The sequence below is a fragment of the Petromyzon marinus genome, chromosome 28 (genome assembly GCF_048934315.1).
Source record: "Petromyzon marinus isolate PM22_M1 ecotype Great Lakes invasive population chromosome 28, UKy_Petmar_22M1.pri1.0, whole genome shotgun sequence".
Classification (NCBI taxonomy): Eukaryota; Metazoa; Chordata; class Hyperoartia; order Petromyzontiformes; family Petromyzontidae; genus Petromyzon; species Petromyzon marinus.
The window spans coordinates 7,378,788-7,392,335 of record NC_133694.1 but is presented as its reverse complement, the minus strand read 5'-3'; the positions used below and the strand labels follow the sequence as shown (position 1 = coordinate 7,392,335).

The 13,548-nt window shown below is 49.0% G+C and overlaps 1 protein-coding gene across 2 annotated transcripts in view; it reads right to left on the bottom strand.

The window, feature by feature from the left end:
* Positions 1 to 13,548, bottom strand: part of LOC116946971 (chloride channel protein ClC-Kb-like) — a 41,963-nt gene that overhangs the window by 16,525 nt on the left and 11,890 nt on the right. For both annotated transcript variants that reach the window (XM_032962275.2, XM_032962276.2), the window contains exons 8-12: positions 12,135 to 12,219; positions 9,734 to 9,835; positions 8,559 to 8,643; positions 4,788 to 4,967; positions 3,244 to 3,313 (exon numbers count right to left, since the gene is read on the bottom strand). In XM_032962275.2, the coding sequence (XP_032818166.1) occupies positions 3,244 to 3,313; positions 4,788 to 4,967; positions 8,559 to 8,643; positions 9,734 to 9,835; positions 12,135 to 12,219 (522 nt within the window). The remainder of the gene's footprint in view (positions 1 to 3,243; positions 3,314 to 4,787; positions 4,968 to 8,558; positions 8,644 to 9,733; positions 9,836 to 12,134; positions 12,220 to 13,548) is intronic.

Sequence of the window (13,548 nt, the reverse complement as noted above, 5' to 3'; positions counted from 1 at the left end):
GGGTCTCTCTGGCGACCTCCAGCCAGTGAGCCTTCTCTGCCAAGCGACAAACGTTTAACGGTGGCGATGTGTGGGAGTGTGCGGTGTGTGGGGAGCGGCAGCGTCGCGGTTAGCGCACTGCGCTACGAACCTGGCGACCCGGGTTCGATTCCTGCTCGCGGCCAACATCCAGTGGCGATTTTTTGAAACGGGCCTGGGCCTCCACTAGGTCGACTCAGCCTCAAATGAGGACCTGGTGCGATGTGTAAAACATCGCCACTGGGGAGACAAAGGCGGCCGGGGGTGGTGTTGGCCACCCACCCCCTCGTGTGCCGGGCCGGCCTTCATAGGTGCTCGCTAACAGCACTTGTCTACGGGGCTATGCGGAGGGATCTTTGTCGCCTGCGAGAGTTCCGAATGATTTCGTCACCTCATGACACGGCACCGACAGCGTAATTGTAATAACATTTTGGGGGGGGGGGAGAAGGGACAATTTTTTTGAAAACCTGCCGGGGTCTCCCTGGGGAATCCTAGCGTACGTGCGCAATGATCTCTGCCAGACGCGAGCGACTGGGTCTACCGAGCGGGATATTATTTTTCCCCACCCCCTTCTCTGGCTGGAAGGGGGACAATGCGAGGGGTGATGCCTGCTTCAAGAACAATGGGCACAGACAGCGCCCCCCCCCCCCCACGCTCGCGGTGGGAGGCTGCGCTCTGCAGTGCGCGGACTTAATGTGACGGGGTCAGGGGGCCCCATTGTTGACTCCCGATATTTGACTCCAACTGTCGCCGTCACTCGCTAACGATGTGTTCACGTGCGCACGCACGCACGCACTATATTGTTCAACCTCTTTTGCGCACCGTACGTAGCCGGCCCGCGCTAATCGAAGGTGCTGGGGAAGGACAATCATCATCAGCCATGATCTATTCACTGCTGGATGAAGGCCTCCCAAAGCCGCTACGTGCCTCGCAGTATTCAACCTGGGAATGAGTACGCCTGGTATTCATTCCCATGAGGTTGTCTCCTATCCAAGTTTACAACCAGGCAGTAGCGGAGCCGTCCGTTCTAGGAAGCGTTCCGCTCTGGCGCGTTCAGTGGATCAGGTTGAGCGGTGTCGCGCATTTTTACCCGGCCGAGGTGCAGGAAGGGGAGAGAGGGGGAGGGCGTTCGCTTGGTAACCAAACCAGGATCCCAAATTTAGCACGGGTGACAACGCAAAAGACATACATGCACACATTTCATACCGCCCGCAGCTGCACTCCCACCGCGGCCTGGATGCCACCTTCTTCGTATACTGCCGTGAGCACACGAGGCAAAGATCCCCCGTGAAGCCTGAACCGACTTTTGGGGGCAAGTGTTGTCAGCGAGCATGGCCGGCACGGCACACGAGTGGGTGGGTGGCCAGCACCACGCCCGGCCGCCTTTGTCTCCCGAGTGCCGATGCTTACAACACCTGAACCAGGTACTCGTTTGAGGCCGAGTCGACAATACAGGGAGGCCCAGGACCGGTTCAGATAACCGCCACCGGTGTCGGCCACGAGCAGGAATCGAACTCGGCTCACCGGGTTAGCGCAGCGCATGCGGTGACGCTAACCATAGCGCCACCGCTCCCGCGAGCACGCACCCGGAGACGAGCGCGCTGACGCTCGCCTGCTCGGGAAACCCAGCCCCGGCTCGCCCGCCAGGCACCACCCAGGCTCTCGAGTGTCCTCTCACCCCTGCTTGTGATTGACAATGAAACAATGAGCGACCAATGCGTCGACGCCCATTCAGTCTCGCGGTGATGAATAAATTGTGAAAAGGAGAAGACGGAAGAGGGTAAAGGTGCAGCCCTGCAATTGCTCGCTCACGTCACTGCCGGTGGAAGGGCCTCCATCAGGGGGCAGCCCTAGAGAGTTCCACTCGAGGGTGTGTTTTGGCCTACTCTTCCACACTGGACAAAAATCTACGGAAGATGTGGGAGTAGCCACACTTTGCCCAACTATACGTGACCTAAAAAAAAATATTGACTTAATTTTTTTTGCGAGGCAAAGCTCACTGAGCGATTAGCTATATTTCGGAAACGACCTGGCCACACGTGATAGCTCAACGAAGTGGCTTATCGCGTGCACATTTCTAGCAGACAAAGACTCTAAACGTGTGTTCATTCTAAATGTGGAGGGGGAAATCGGAGGGACCTGGAGAAAAATCGACGCAACGATGAGGAGAACTTGAAAACTCCAAATATACAGCTGACGTCAGGGTTGTGATTGAACCCACAACCTCCTGCATACCGGGCGAGGTAGTTAACATCTCGCCACCGCAACCTGCCGATCGGACTTGCTGTGTTCTACCCACTTATATTATTGCTGGGTGGACAGAGGCGATGGGATTCAAGAATATTGATCCCTTGTATCAACTGCTTTGCCAAGAGACTGAATATTGTAATAAATAGGTGGATAAAAGCTTCTGAATTTTCCTCTATCACTGACTCCCCCTATATATAAATCTACCCACAGTTTATATAGATCGTCTTGAGATGTAATCAAATTTACACCCTGTATAAATCCACATCCTATTTCAATCAGCCGCACTCGCACAGATATATCCACAGGCTCACATAGAGAGCAAGAGACTCACGAATCGAGCTAAAGGCTCAACAACCGCACATACCCTCACACGGACAATCCAAAGACTCAGCTCGAGTCCTATACCTGCCAGCCTGCCCGTCTGCAGTCTCTCTCGAACACGAAACAAAAATATCGATCTTCTTTGGTTCTTTCGGTAAAGTCACGTAGAATGAGAATAAAATAATAAAATAATAAAATAACACAATGAAATTTCTCACGACGTTTCGGCCACAACACAAGTGGCCTTCTTCAGGTGAAAGGAACAAACCTGTCGGGACGACTGTCGGGACGACAGGTTTGTTCCTTTCACCTGAAGAAGGCCACTTGTGTTGTGGCCGAAACGTCGTGAGAAATTTTATTGTGTTATTTTATTTTATTATTTTATTACGTTAACCTCATTCTACGTGACTTTACCGAAAGAACCAAAAAAGATGAATCCTTGCAGTCACGAAAGCTTTTAAATCGAAAAAAACATCGATTCCACTCTTCATGCGGACAGAGCGTCTTGAGTTGCCGTCATCACGGCATTACTCGGCATCGTATGGCGATCACGTCCTCGGTGCGCTCCCCCCCCCCGCCGATCGCGAGGTTTACAGCGAGGGCCGTGCTAGACAATGGTGTGGGGTCGCCTCCGAGGTCACCGTCTGTACTCACCGTACACAAACACGGGCAGGAAATAACCAGCGGGAACAGGCAATGTGGTGGCGAGGATCAGCATGAAAAACTGTTGGGAGGGAGGGTAGAGAAAGGCACGCACGCGTTTGGTGCGGTTAAACATTGTGATCGATTGTCATAGACGGTGACAATCATTGGCAGGCCTTTGCCAATCCACTTCTGGATGAAGACCTCCACATGCACCTGTCGGTCACGGGGAGTTGGTCGAGCATACTTCACCATGCTGCTCACTGTCAATGGCGGAGCCAGGATTTTCAGGTAGGGGGGGGGGGCAGCCCGTCCAGCGATGAAAAATGATAGAGGAGTTGTTAGTAAGTAAGGAGTTGTTAGTAAGTAAGGACTTGTCCCTTGCTTTTTATTCGAGGACGCTTGTGTGGCGATGGCGCAGACGTCGATCGAGGGTCGAATTCGAACCGCGTTGTGTGATCGGCATCGCGCTCGCTGAAGGTGTTGATGCCTTCAGGGAAGTCGTGTGCTGTGTACGCAACTGCGCACAATTCTGTGAGTCACTTATAACTGCTTTTCCGTTACTTATTGCCAATTATAGACTCAGACTATTGTCCTATCATCTCATAGAGTCCCTGGCACATAATAATATGCTACACAGTGGCAGTGGGGGTCCCAAAATGCCGAATTATTACTAATAAACCCCAATGATCCGATCGAAATTAGGGATTTCGATCGGATGATTGGGGGGGCACGTGCCCCCCCCCCCTGGCTCCGCCAGTGGTCACTGTGAGTTGGTGAAAAGGGAGAACAGGACCTGTTTCAGATATCACTCTACACTGGCGTCAGCAGTGGCGAGGGACTCAAACTCAGGTCGCTGGGGTGATAGGGCAGTGCGCTAACCATTAAGCCACCACTCCAATTATCTAATGTATCTGCTGTATTTGTGTTGTAATCATAAACGGAGAAAATTTACCATGACTTAAATTGCCACGCAATACAAGCGTGTAACGCGCCAATAATGATTGCTTTATCTCACCGGTAAATTGAAGAATAGTAATCACAGCCAAATTTGGCGATTCTATCCGATGTTTTGCTTGAAGCTAAATCAGAAAATCGGATGGTGAAGGGTCTTAACGACACATATTTGGCCACATCAATATGTGGTCAGACTCAAAAAAATAAATCTAGAATCGTAATATTGACTACGAAAAAGCTGCGTGTTTAGTTTGCTTATGTAAAATAAAACTAAAATATTTGCTATTTTATCAGGCAAGGCTAACTGAGCAAGCTGACCACAAATGATAGCTCAACGAAGTGGCTTTTCACGTGGACATTTCTAGCCGCCAAATACTCTTCTAAACGCACGTTTCTAAATGTGGAGGTAAAAACCGGAGGACCCGGAGAAAAATCCACGTGACCACGGGGAGAGAAAGAGAGAGAGAGAGAAAGACACAATCAAACTGCAAATCTAAAGCAGGCACCAGGGCCGAAACCCACAACGACCTCCTGCATACCGGGCGAGGGAGTCAACATCTCCTAGCCACCACGGTGCCACCAGCGTGATATATCGGCACCTTGAACACGGCGAACATGGCGAGCATGTGGAGCGAGGTGAGACCCGTGTGCGTCCACTGCAGCCACTGGTCGTGATACGTGGGGTTCGGAGGCTGCAGGGTCACGTTGCTCAGGTTCACGCTGTCGATGCCCCACGTGCGGTTGTCGAAAAAGGTCGCCAGGTGCTCCTTCATGGTCAGCTGCGGTGCCACAGAGGGTGCACACGGACAGCTGCGTTATGTCGTGTAGGTATGTTGAACTTCTTTCCCAACGTTAGTCACCGGCCGTGAGTGGGTGTGTGGGTGAGTGAGTGGGTGAGTGAGCGGGTGAGTGAGTGGGTGAGTGAGCGGGTGAGTGAGCTGATAGTGTAGTGGTCAGCGCGCTGCTCTATGAACCCGGCGACATGAGTTCGATTCCCGCTCACGGCCAACACCAGTGACGATTATCTGAACCGGTCCTGGGCCTCCCCTAGGTCGACTCAGCATCAAATTAGTACCCGGTGCAGTGTGTAAACATTGCCACTAGGGAGACAAAGGCGGTAGGGCGTGGTGCTGGCCATCCACCCCCTCGTGTACCGTTCCGGCCTTCATAGGTGCTCGCTAACAGCACTTGCTCCGACAGTCTGTTAAGGCTATACGAGGGATGTTTGTCTTTTCAGTGAGTGGGTGAGTGAGCAGGTGAGTGAGTGGGTAAGTGTATGTATGTTTAAATTCTTTCGCACCGTACATAGTCAGCAATGAGTGGGTAAGTGAGTGAGTGGGTGAGTGTATGTATGTTGAACTTCTTTCGCACCGTACATAGTCAATTGTGATTGAGTGAGTAGGTCAGTGAGTGGGTGAGTGTATGTATGTCGAACTTCTCTCGCACCATACATGGCCAACCGTGCTAACAGGAGGTGCGGGGCAAGGACAACAAATTGAACACAAAAAGCAGTTCTCAAGAAATGAGTGCTCAATCTAGATGATTTGCAAGTGCATATTTCCAGTGACTTCCTAATATAGGAAGGAAGAACATTCCAGACAGCTGCAGAAGTGCATCTGAAAGCGCATGAGCCAAAAGCCGCTGCGAGGATGACCGGCTGACCGGGTTAATGTGAGTAAGCACAAAGCTATAGCAGTCACCATCATCCATTTGTCAAAGAATAACATTCAATTACAGAGATGCAGCCCTGCAATTACTCGCTCATGCCACTGCCAGAGAGGCCCTCTATAGTCAACATTATTTGGCCTCCTCCTTAATGCTGGCCAAATGTCTTGGAAGAGGTAGATGGTAATGACGCTTTGCCCCACCACACGTAACCTGCCACTCGACGAACTGTCGTGAACTCAATTACACTGATTGACGAATAGAGGCGGGGGAGGGGGGCGATTTAAGAAACTTTGTCCCATTGTTTCAACTGCTGCGTCTGGAGATCAAATCGATCCGGCGAACCTCTGGCTCGCAAGTCCATCCAGTGTGACAACCATGACGCCACGACAGCAGCATAGCCACATCTAACACGAACTGAGCTACGTAGCTCTTTGTCAGAAGCGACCAGGCCACGTATGATAGCTCAACGAAGCGGGTTATCGTCACGTGGACATGTATCGCAGCCAAATACTCTAAATGCGTGTTGGTTCTCAATGTGGAGGGAAAAACCGGAGGACCCGGAGAAAAATGGACGTGACCACGAGGAGAGAGACACCGCAAACTCCCAAATATACAGGCGTCGGTGTCGGGATCGAATCCACGACCTCCTGCATGGCAGGCGAGGGCGTTAACATCTCGCCACTACGGTGCCCCATACATAAGATGTTTTATTTATTTACACAGAAGAGCTTCAATGCTTGTAATATTTCGCCAATGCCTTGTTGAGTATTCAATTTCACGTGGGAGAGATACCAAAATACCCAGAAACAAACCCACGCTATGCAATGGGGATAGCACTCACAACTGCGAATTGTAATTCAGCAAACACATTTGCTATACTGTCCCTCTGGTGGCCAACTAAGTGCCCTGCAGTTTTATGTGCGATGGATTACAGGGTGTGCGTGTGTATGCTGAACTTCTTTCGCGCCGTACGTAGCCAACCGTGCCAATCGGAGGTGAGTGTAATTCACCTACGCCCCCAGCAATGTATTTCCTCTTTGTCAACTTTTGCATGTGATTTTTCGTCTATATACGTTACAGGTTAGTACAGAGTCCCATTGGAAGAGAGTTTACTGAACTCGAACTGCGCGCTTCCGATGAGCACGGTTGTCTCACGAAACGGCGTGAAACAATTACAACACAGACACCACGTGATTCGAATCGCATAGGTCGACTGCAACTATTGTGTACGCTGCTTCCGAAGAAGTGGCTCAGCTTTAGGCAGCAAATACAAAACCCTGTCTGCTGAATGGTGAAACGTGGAAGGAACCAATAATTAATTAATGCCTTACTCACTGACATGGATTTTGGTTTAATCATTAACTGATGTAAAAGCGTGGGTTGAGACAAATGACCATTTTCTCAGTGCCTTTGTCTCTTTAGACTTTAGAGGTATGTCACGTTTATTAGCTGCGTGGACGATTGCAACCAAAGATTTACCATACGCAAATAATTATTTAACAAAAAGATGAATAACAATGACTCTATAACAGAAGTTTTTTGGGTTAGATCGCGTAAAAAAACCTCGATTATGGATGATATTGCTCGCGAAATCCTACGTGTTCAACAATTACTCGACTCGTTTATAGCCACCATCGTCTGACACAATGAAGTCACGTGACTTCCATTGGGTCCCCAAGTGGAGTAGCTTCAAAAGAGCCCCTTGCGTTGTGAATAAACAGTCGAGGAGCAAGCAGCGACTCATCGATGACTCTAGGGCGGCTGGTGGCTATGCACGTGGGCTCTAATCAAGCGCTTGTGGAGGCGAGGATTGGTGGATCACACAAATGTTGTTAAACTCTCAACCCATGGGCGACGAGGAGGTGCTATACCCTGGCTGGCCAGTAGAAGGCGGTACAGCAAGTGGACTAATCGCCATCTGTTTCCATCTGTACGGGGATAGAGCATTGCTCCCTCTAGTGCGCATGGATTTTCTCCGGATTCCTTCCCATTCGTTATTTGGCTAAAAAAACATCTTGAAATAAAATTAAAAAAACTCCACTTGGCAGGATCCTCCTGAATAAAGAGGGGCCTTCGTTGCGGCCTGGCTCGCCTGGACCAGTCGAAAATGTACTCCCGATCATTTCAGCTCACACGATGCACGCATGCATTTTTGAAATCTGTCCGCCAGATGGCGCCACCACGCTCATTGTGATCAGCGTGGGGAAAATGCAGAGTGTTTGGCCAAGTGTGTCCCAAGGGGTTTTGAGATTATTTGATTTGTTATACGGGCGAAGGTCCCGTTTAGTCAGTTTCGCGGCTATCTGGAACGGGAGATCCGTGGTTGCGTGAACGCAGCAACAGCAGCAGCAATAAAAACAAAACACAAATACCGTTAATATTACGGCATCAATATTTAAGCCCGGAAACAGAAATACTTCTTCAAAATTCTGTAAAATCAACTGATGAAGCTGGCTGTAATCACTAGCGAAACGTCGTACTCAAATTCTAAATGTTGTGGGTTTACTCTCCAAAGCACCGGTTTGCTGAACTAGTTTTGTTTACGTGACAAACCTTACTGATTGGCTGTGTCGGGCGGTGGTGGGTTAACGACACATTTATGTTTACGCAATTTAATAGAAAACCACTTGAACTATGAATACTGGTCATTATTAGCTCCCCACGCCTAATCGCGTGCAAGCTGCGGGCGCGCGTGACCGTACCCGCGATCCGATGTATTGCCCGAAGCCGTGGGGGAAGGTGATGCTGGCCAGGATGAGCGTCAACACGCCCGAGTACAGCACCTTGCTGCAGAGGACAACAAAAAAATCCGCAGCCGCCCGTGGGGTTAGTTGGGGGGGGGGAGGGAGTGGGGGGCTCTCCAGTTTCTTGGCTGTTATATGAGAAAGCGATGTCAGTGACGTAGTTGCAGTTGGCACGCCCCCCCCCCCCAGTGACCCCCCCAAATAATTGACCCCTAGCATTTTTGACCACGAGCATTTTTTGCTTCGTTTTAAATACATATATTTGGGACCTTTTTGGCCAGTATCAAAACAATGAAAATATAAGAATAGGTTTTACTCTCTCTGGCAAAGACAATGCGTATATTATCAGAGCATGCTTGTTTTAAAAAATGTTTTTTTGTGCCAGCACCTACACTCTGTGAAAGGCTATACGGGGGATCTTTGTCTTTCTGTATATCGGCTGCTCTATGCTGTGGACAGCGGAGAGCAGTGGCGATCTATGCTCCCACGTCTAATTCTTTTCGCCGCCACAAACCCACGCTGACCAAGAATGGCAAAGTATGTTCGAATAACCCTCTCGTTATCCGCACCATGAGAGGGCCCCCATCCAGCAACGTCAGAATCAGAATCAGATGAGCGAAAAAGCTCCTTGTCACAGACGTCCAGTAAAATATATTAACTAAAAGGGCGTTACGTGTGCAAACACATTCCTGCGGAGGGAGCTGGTAGGAACGTTGGGTTGCTCGGTCAATGGCCAGGGTCAACGGCGGCACCACGTGGTGTATTCCGCACAATATGCCCGACTGTGAGGGCGGGCACAAGCCGGCGTGAGTGGGTTAAACGTTGAGTTTTATAAGGGCACCACGGGGTGACCAGCCCCTCCCCATCCAGCCCCACCCCTCCCACCCCCCACCCAGCCCCACCCTCCCCACCCAGGCCCTCCCCACCTTCCCCTCCCCTCCCCACCCTCCCCTCTCCACTCAGCCCCACCCCTCCTATTTTTGGATGCACGACGGACGGACACAATAATCCCCTGTGGGCTGGTGTAACCAAGAGGTTCCTACCAGTATAATACATTCATTCGACGCATTCTCCACGGGCAGAATGTGCATTCCCAGCATCATTACCAGGGTGACCGAGTGCCTGTCACTTACTTATTGGCCATGAACTTGGAGATGATCTTGTTGTTCATCATGAAGATGAGCAGGTTCCGGTGGCAAAATAAATAGACACAGCAAAGGCAGCCACACAGAACCCTAGCGCGCACACAAGAAACGCCAAGGCACATCACCACACAGACCCACACCACACATTTATCTGCAGTGCTGGTGCCAGCTGGGAGCGGGGGGGGGCTAAGCATAAATATGTTTCGTGGGCCCTCCCTATCAACGTTTACTATCCTCGTGGGATGACACAAGAGACATAGACAAAATGTATAGGGACTCCTCTACTTACGAGCATTTGACTTACGAACTTTCATATATACGAACAAACATGTCCATATGTACAGTTGCCTGTTCGGACCGAGAGTCGTAATTTCAACCGCCGTGCAAATAGATGGCGCTGGTGGCATCTACATCTGCAGAACGCGAAGAACCAGTGGCATCTACATCTGCAGAACATGAAGAACCAGTGGCATCTACATCTGTAAAACGTGAAGAACCAGTGGCATGTATATCTGCAGAACGTGAAGAACCAGTGGCATCTACATCTGCAGATCATGAAGAACCAGTGGTATCTACATCTGCAGAACATTAAGAACCAGTGGCATCTACATCTATAGAACGTGAAGAACCAATGGCATCTACATCTGCAGAACGTGAAGAACCAATGGAATCTACATCTGCAGAACGTGAAGAACCAATGGTATCTACATCTGCAGAACGTGAAGAACCAGTGTCATCTACATCTGCAGAACGTGAAGAACCAGTGGCATCTACATCTACAGAACGTGAAGAACCAGTGGCATCTACATCTACAGAACATGAAGAACCAGTGGCATCTACATCTACAGGAGATTATACAACTTGTAAAACCATTCCCCGTGTCTAGTGTAGACGCCGTACAACACGTTTGGAATCGACAGCAGTAAAGTTGGACTCGAGAGCAAATCGATTTACAAACAGACTTCTGGAAGCTATACTCTTTGGTTCTATTCGGTAACTTGTTCGTAAGTAGAGGAGTCCCTGTATAGTACAGCATATATGCGTACTCTTTGGTTCTCTCGGTAAAGTCACGTAGGTGAAAAAAATAAATAAAAATAAATAAATTAAATCACGACGTTTCGGGCGCAACACAAATGCCCGTCATCAGGCGGCAGCTGTCTTGACCACTTCAGCAGCTGTTGTTTTCTTGTTGTGGTTGTCCCGCCTGATGACGGGCGCTTGTGTTGCGCCCGAAACGTCGTGATTTAATTAATTCGTTTTTATTTTATTTTTTCACCCACGTGACTTTACCGAAAGAACCGAAGAGTATATGGATCCTTGCAGTCACGAAAACTCCAAATCTAGAAAGTATATATGCGGTGAGATAAAGGAAATGTAAACAAAAGAAGGTAGTGAGACGAGAGAATAGGAATGCAGATGAGATTTAGATTAAATAAATTAGCCGGTACATTATGTTAATAATCGTGTTATGTTAATTAGGGGGTTGAACTTTAACTGATATTTGATGCTCCCCCTTTTTTTTAGGAATCCAGGATCCCTTTGGATTCTTGGGGTGCTTAACGTGTGCTTTGTTTACAAGCCGAGCGCCGCAGCAAGTCAATTGATTGACAGGCCACGTGTGGTGGGGTAAAGTGTGTGTACTCCCACTACATTCTAGGACGTCTAACCAGCGTGGAAGATTTCGTCACAATAATCCCTTGGAGGGACTCTAGATCCTAGTTGAGATTATTTGGTACAGACATGAAACAGCGATGAGCTCTGGAGACTAACGTGTCTTGATTTGTATGTCCTGTATGTTGAACTTCTTTCGCACCGTACGTAGCCAACCGTACTAATCGGAGGTGCGGGGGAAGGACAACAAACTAAACACAAAAATCAGTTCTAAAAAAAAAATCCGTTTTCAATCTAGATTTAAAAGTGCATAGCTCCAGTGGCTTCGTAATATCGGAAGGAAACACTGTTCAGACGGCAGGAAAAACGCATCTGAAAGCGCGCGGTGCGGTGAGCGTCTTTGTTCGATGGCTAGCAAAAAGCCACTGCGAGGATGGCCGGAGTTCGCGCGATGGTTTACGCTTCTTGAGATCAGCAAGGTATTGTGGTTCATTTCTGGCAAGCACTTTGTGCGTAATGAGCGCGACCTTATAATGTATTCTTTTCGGCAAACCGGAAGCCAACACCTAGCTTGACGAGCACTGGACAGACACGGTCGGATCTTGCACTACCCCGCACGACAGCGTGCCAGAGAATTTTGTACACACGCTGCAGCTTGGGAATGTTTTTTTATTTAATGCCAGGCGTCTCGCAGAGTAGTGAGTTGTAATAATCGCGGAATAAAAGAAAGCACAGCTTTTGCCGAGCGACGGCAGCTCCTGGTGCCGTCCCCTCTCACCCGAGGATGGCAAAGGAGAAGTACTCGGGCAGGTCGAAAGGAAACTCCACCTGGTAGCTGGTGGTGAACAGTACAGCCACCGTCTCTGTGGGGGTCAAGGAGATTGGAGATGCATGCAGTTATATGTGGAATTATATACACGGGGCGCCACGGTGGCAAGATGATAACCGCCTCGCCTGGTATACAGGAGGTCGTGGGTTCGACCCTGACGCCTGAATATTTGGCGTTTGCGTGTTCTCCCCGTGGTCGCGTGGATTTTTCTCCGGGTCCTCCGGTTTTTCCTACCACATTTAGGAACGTGCGTTTGGAGTATCTGGCTGCTATAAATGTCCACATGATAAGCCACGTCGTTGAGCTATCATTTGTGGCCTTCTGAAAAAGAGCTATATAGCTCAGTGGGTCTTACCTGGTAAATTTGATTTATTTAATATATATATAAATATATACGCACAGAAGAACTCACGTTATTCACGGCCCTATTACCCACGGCGGTGGTAAGGTCCGTGAAAAGTACGATTGTCCACAGCCCTATATTTTCCTATTGTCCGCAGTTATCCACAATATTACTCATGGGGCATAGCGAAGCAGCGGATAAGAGGAGTTGCTTGGCAACGTCATCCTACGGGGTTATCCGCTGATTGTTACCCCGCGGTTAAGCGGAGTTAAATCACGGATAACCGCAGGGATCATAGGATTGACATTATTGGTGCCCCATACTACTCGCCTGGACGAGCGGAATTGAATGGTGCAACTGTTTTTTCTGTGCTGTGTTAAATCAGATATTTGTACAATTCCTGCTCGGATACTGTACATTAAGATGTAAGGGCTTAGTACAGTGCATACGGCGTTTTGCATGGAATGTCTTCGTGTCTCCAGCGGCTATCTTTTGGACGAGAGTTGTAAAATTTGGAGACCTTCTAGGGCACTCCGATCAGATGAAGACCACCAAATGACATGCAATAAAAAGTACATTTCGTCGAGTTATGGCCAAATGTGCGACGTATTTGGTCACACCATTGGTGCCAATTTAGACCAATTAAGAAACATGTTTTTATAAATTATTGGACAGATGCTCAAGCAGATGTCCCGGGATGTCAAATATCGCAGCATTTCATTGGTATTTTTTGATAAAATTTGGTCAATTTCGGGAGGGTACCGACTGTTAGAGTTTGGTGAAACTTGCGTGTCCAGGTCGGAATGAGGTCTCCAAAAAAGAGGCAATAAAAAAAATTAGCATGACTGCATTTGTTTTATTTTGTGAATAGCAAAAAAAAAACATTCATCCCCAAAGGCTTCGTAGCCCATCGGGTTCCCCCAAGGATAAATCAAGATTCTGATTCCGTACGGGAAGCCTTGGGCTTTTCGAGTGTTAGGTCACATAAACGGGGAGCAGTGATGCAATGCTTAACACGCT